General features: G+C 46.0%; 1 protein-coding gene across 1 annotated transcript in view; it reads left to right on the forward strand.

The window, feature by feature from the left end:
* srebf1 (sterol regulatory element binding transcription factor 1) overlaps nucleotides 1-5,769 on the forward strand; it is a 34,339-nt gene extending 28,570 nt beyond the window's left edge. Inside the window, 5 exon segments of the mRNA XM_052513476.1 lie at nucleotides 1,662-1,794; nucleotides 2,000-2,165; nucleotides 2,848-3,030; nucleotides 3,158-3,269; nucleotides 3,456-5,769. Of these exon segments, the coding sequence (XP_052369436.1) occupies nucleotides 1,662-1,794; nucleotides 2,000-2,165; nucleotides 2,848-3,030; nucleotides 3,158-3,269; nucleotides 3,456-3,676 (815 nt within the window). The 3' untranslated portion in view covers nucleotides 3,677-5,769.
* The last annotated feature ends 231 nt before the right edge of the window (nucleotides 5,770-6,000 follow it).

Genomic DNA, 6,000 nt, shown 5'->3' on the forward strand with positions numbered 1-6,000 from the left:
TTACGGACAGAAGTCTCCCCAGCTTTACAACCATTGAATCTATATGTTTTGAACCTGATAGTTTACAATCTAAGGTAACACCAAAGTAATTTAGTCTCCTCAACTTGTTCAACAGCCACAACGTTCATTACCAGATTCAGCTGAGGTCTAGAACTTCGGTAATGATTTGTACCAAATACAATGCTCTTCGTTTAAGAAACCACTTTATTATTGGCCACCCATTCCAAATACTGCTACTCTGTTAAGGGTTTCAGTGACTTCATTAGCTGTGGTTGCTGATGAGTATATGGTTGAATCATCAGCATACATGGACACACATGCTTTGTTTAATGCCAGTGGCAGGTCATTGGTAAAAATAGAAAAGAGTACAGGGCCGAGAGAGCTGCCCTGCGGTACACCACACTTTAAATGTTTTACATTCGAGAAGCTTCCATTAAAGAAAACCCTGATATGGCAGAGGGTGAAAAGCAATAATGCATACATTTTCTCAACAGGTTATGGTTAATAATATCAAAGGCTGCACTGAAATCTAACAGCAAAGCTCCCACAATCTTCTTCTTATATATTTATTTTGTGCCAGTGAAGTACATGTTGAGTGTCATTCTCTATAAGCATGCTGAAAGTCTGTTGTTAATTTGTTTATTTGGTCAAACACTATTTTTTTCAAAAGTTTGCTAAGTGCTGGCAGCAAGCTGATAGGTCTACTGTTAGAAGCAGTAAAGGCCGCTTTACCACTCTTGGGTAGCAGAATGACTGTCTTCCCTCCAGGCCTGAGGACAGACTTTCCTCTGGGCTCAGTTTAAACATATGACAGATAGGAGTGGCTATAGAGTCAGCTACCATCCTCAGTAGCTTTCCATTTGTATTTTTTATTTAACCCTTATTTAACTAGGCAAGTCAGTTATGAACAAATTCTCATTTACAATGACAGTCTAACATCTAAGTTGTCATTGCCAAGAGGTTTGACATTATTGATCGATGACAATAATTTTTCCACCTCTCCCACACTAACTTTACAAAATTCAAACTTACAATGCTTTTCTTTCAGTATTGTTTTTGTTATGCATGTGTACGATGGCTCACTGTTCGTTGTTGGCACTTCCTGCCTAAGTTTGCCCACTTAGCCAATGAAGTAATCATTGAAATAATTAGCAACATCAAATGGTTTTGTGATGAATCAGCCATCTGATTTGATGAAAGCTGTGTTGGCCCAATGTTAAGCAACGGAGGTCTTCTCCCTTGGAGAGATGTGCCTATCAGTATAGCTGCAGTATTAGCAGGTTGTGACCATGCCAGAGGGGGAACATGCCAGAGAACAGCTGGATTTGATCATGTGTGAAACGGAGAGAGATAAAGGAAGGGGTGTGTCTGTGTTTCAGCATGTCTGGATAGTCCCACATAGATGTTCTAAACCTGTCAACATCATGTCAACTAACTATCCTCTAACCTTCAACATACATTTAAACCTAGCCCTAAACCTAAACTCTTCCCTAAACTTAACCCTAGGCCTTATCCTAAACCTAACCCTAAACTTAACCCTGAACTTCAACAGAGTTACAGTTGATATCTCTAGATCAGCTACAGGAACTATCCCAATAATAACCTGTCTCTGTGTGTATTTTCTTTATTGACTGTGTGTAAACCTTGTCTGGGACCTCCAGGCTGTGACCTTCATTCCAAATGGTGGTCGTCGGTTGCCGTGGTGATCATTAACTGGCTCCAAGGAGACGACGCAGCGGCTGAGAGACTGTACCCCGCCGCCGAGCACCTGCCCCGTAGTCTACAGACTGCAGAGTGAGTGTACACACACGCACGCAAGCGCGTACACACACACACACACACACACACACACACACACACACACAGCCGAGGGACTGTACCAAGCTGTAGTAGAACATTCCGGCGTGACATACAGATTACCCCACACACACACACACACACACACTTTCCCAGTTCTTCTCCACTACCTTTCTGAAAAGAGTTGTTCATGTGTCCTCAGGAGTCCGTTGCCCAAGGCGTCTTTGAACACGTTCCGGGCAGTGCGCGCCATGCTGACCAAACCAGAGAACTGTCAGCTGAGTCTGAGCCACAGTGAGAGGGCCAGCGGCCTGCTGAGAGACAGCCTCAACCTTGGACCACACTGTCACAGCAGCAGCCTAGACAAGGTACACACACACATATATATACACACACACACACACACACACACACACACACACACACACACACACACACACACACACACACACACACACACACACACACACACAGCAGCTATGGCCAGAGCTGTGGTGCATTGTAGTTGCATTGCATGTGTCTCTCAGCTGGGTGCAATGTTCCTGCAGTGCAAGACAGAGCTGGGCCCCATACAGCACAATGAGCAGGATACATCAATACACCCTGACACACTGTTACTGCCTTTCAAACTAATGTCATTTTCAATACGCACACCATAAGGTTTGCTTCTCTCTCTCTCTCTCTCTGTCTGTCTCGGTCTCTCTCTCTCTGTCTGTCTCGGTCTCTCTCTTGACCCCTCTCTCTGTCTCTGTCTCTGTCTCTGTCTCTCTCTGTCTCTGTCTCTGTCTCTGTCTCTGTCTCTGTCTCTGTCTCTCTCTCTCTCTCTCTCTCTCTCTCTCTCTCTCTGACCCTCTCTCTCTCTCTCTCTCTCTCTTCTCTCTCCCCTCTCTCTCTCTCTCTCTCTCTCTTGACCCCTCTCTCTCTCTCTCTCGGTCTCTCTCTCTTGACCCCTCTCTCTCTCGGTCTCTCTCTCTTGACCCCTCTCTCTCTCTCTCTCTCTCTCTCTCGGTCTCTCTGTCTTTCTGTCTCTCTCTCTTTCTCTCTCCCCAGGTGGTCCAGTTGCTGCTGTGTGACCTGCTGCTGGTGATGCGGACTAACGTGTGGCGTCTGCAGCAGAGCTCCAGTCCTGGGGGTCTCTCCTTGCAGGCCTCCCCGGCCGAGCTGCACGGCTTCCAGCAGGACCTCTCCTCCCTCAGGAAGCTGGCCCAGAGCTTCAGGCCCGCCATGCGGAGGGTAGGACGTGGAGGAAGACATACATACACATGTAGACACGGGCACATACATGTATATGGACACAGGTTGATCTAGGTAGATTTCTGACTTCTCACTCATCAAACACTGTTCTCTCTCTCCCTCTCAGTTGTTTCTTCATGAGGCAACCGCCAGGCTGATGGCTGGGGCCAGTCCCACGCGAACACATCAGCTCCTGGACCGCTCGCTCAGACGCAGAGCCACCCCCGGAGCCAAGACGGGTAACTGCATGGAGGGTTTTTTGTAGTTTGCGTGTGTGAGAAAGGTTGGAAGTTCTGTGGGTTTTGTGTTCCTTTTTTAAGCCTTTAATAATGAGGTCGAAAGGGACACGGCGCGATATGAGTGTTATCTGTGTAGTATCCCTCTCTGTATCCCCACAACTCACCTGTGTGTGTGTGATTCTACAGAGGAGTGTGAGATGCGTCCTGGCCAGAGGGAGCAGGCTGAGGCGGTGATGTTGGCGTGTCGCTACCTGCCCCCCTCCTTCCTGTCGGCACCGGGCCAGCGGGTGGGCATGCTGGCGGACGCAGCCCGGACACTGGAGAAGCTGGGGGACAAGCGCACCCTCCACGACTGCCAGCAGATGATCATTAAGCTGGGCAGCGGCACCACTGTCACCTCTGCCTAGACGATACAGAGCGAGACAGAGAGACCAGCCCCACACACACGCACACAAATGGATGAAGGAGGTTTTTGGCATTTGGCCTGCAGCTGACGAACAGACATACAGACAGTCTAACTAGACATTGAGAATCATATCAGGCATACAGACAGACGAATAAACATACCTGACAGTTACCTGCCATTAGTTTCATATCACCTGTCAGTAGACAGCTCTCAGAGTGACAGTTTAGCAGGGGAGGACTTCACCCCAGTAAAGTGTTGCTGTTGACATTGTTGACATGATCTGTCATGTAAGCTAGTCATCATCCACCAGGATATATAGATTCACGTTTCTGGTTCTTTTCTATTCCCCTGCGTGAAATGCACTGTATTGGCGGAGTGTGTCCACTAGGTGGGGTTCTGGCACCCTCTGCAGGACTGTGAAGGTGTGATGGCTGGGAGTGTGTGTGTGTGAGAGAAGGGGAAAGGTTTTTACCTGCAGTTGTACACTACTAGCCCCATGTTTTGATTGGACAATGCACCTTACACAGCAAAGCACTCTGTTGTGATTGGTGTGTTTAGAGAGTGGCTGTCTGTCTGATTGGCTGCGGTGGGAGGAGCAAACTGCGTTGGGACAGACTGGTCTTTTTGAGGAGCACAACATTTCAGAAAAAAATAGAAATATATCGTATAGAGTAAACGGGTTTCTCTATCATGTTGGAAAGAGGACCATGACAGTTCTATACATTGTGTTTTTATCTGCGATGGTCTGAAATGTTGCATCTCTGTCATGTCGTTTAATCTGCACTGGCCCAGAGGGGCTGTATTTGAGGAGTTCTGTAATATTGTAGTTTTTCCATTTCATATTATTTTCTTTATCGTTGTTGCTGTGTATATATTTTACAATGTATTTATAATCTGTCTGAGATTTGTTCTGCTGATCAGTATTTTCCATTGGCCGGGTGATCATTATTACTTTCCACCCTCATTGTGTAGCATAGGCAGAGGCTTGGGGTCCAATGGGGAGTATGGGTGAGTTCCAAATGGCACCCTATTCTCTATATAGTGCACTACTTCCTATAGACCCTAGTCAAAAGTAGTGCACCCCAAAAGGGAATAGGGTGCCATTTGGTATGTGTTACTTAACCTATGTTTGTTGCCATAGTTGGTAAGTGTATCAAAAAAGGGGACAGTGTCCATGTGCTTTTAGGGCCAAGAAGCGTCAAAGACCATTCAATATTGTCATCAGACTCATATGAGCGTTTGCACTATTGCGCAAGGTATGTGCTGCCATTATGATGATATCAGAAAGAGTTGGAGGTGTTGAGTCCTCGAGCGATAGGCTCCAGTCTAGGGTTGAGCCGCTGGGCCACCCATAACAGAGCATGGACTTTAATGGGAATGTCCATTCTAGTAATTATATTTCTATGGTGGTGACCCCCCCCCCCCTCCCCAAGTCACTCCGTTCAAGACCAATAGCTTACAAAAGAGCCCGAGTCTCATCTAGTATTTCTAGATCTCATGATTTAATTGACTCTTGTTATTATCATCTTCTTCAAAAGAAGGCCTGTAGGGAGGCTGCCACACCCTCCTGTAGTCAGGCCCCTGGGTCCTGTTCACTAGGCCCCAAATAGAAGAAAATGGGTTGTTCTTGTCCAATAAAAAACTGTCATTTTTGTTTTCCGTTTAAAAACGTTTTTAAAACGTGTGCTCCTTTTGAACAGGACCCATATGTTAAAATGACAGAGTGAAAGAGTTGTGTGTGTGTACAACCCAGTTCCAGAACCACAGTTTTTGTTTTCAGAAGACTGTAAAACCCCATTTGGTTCTTTAGCATGCTTTTGTTGTGTTTATCCCAGGACATGCTAGTTTGTAATAGTGTATCATTGTAAATGACTGACTGAGGGACACTGGACTGATGATTCCTTCCTAGTGTGTTGGGTCAGTCAGTCTGTGGTGTGACTATGTTAAATCATCACAACCACATCTGAACATGTAGTATTATTATTATTTAGTTTCTTAGTCAACATATTCTTTCCTTTCCTGTCTTTCTCCTTCTTTGCTCATTGGTTTATTCCTGGATATGTAAATAAAAATACAATTTTGTAACGAAATGCCTCAGGGCCTCTTGTGGTGCATTGATGGGGGCGGGGGTTTGAGAGAAACTGAAACTACCCAACTGTTGCTCGTCCTAATCCCTGATTCTACAAGAAAATCTGATGTTCCCTTGAGAAAGGCACTTAACCCTAATTGCTCCAGGGTCACTGTTGATAATGGCTGACCCTGGCTGTGACCCCACTCTCAGAGGGTGTCTCAGGGAGAGTGGGATAGGCAAAAAAACATGTTATT

This window comes from Oncorhynchus keta, unplaced genomic scaffold, assembly GCF_023373465.1.
Source record: "Oncorhynchus keta strain PuntledgeMale-10-30-2019 unplaced genomic scaffold, Oket_V2 Un_scaffold_12020_pilon_pilon, whole genome shotgun sequence".
NCBI classification, from domain to species: domain Eukaryota; kingdom Metazoa; phylum Chordata; class Actinopteri; order Salmoniformes; family Salmonidae; genus Oncorhynchus; species Oncorhynchus keta.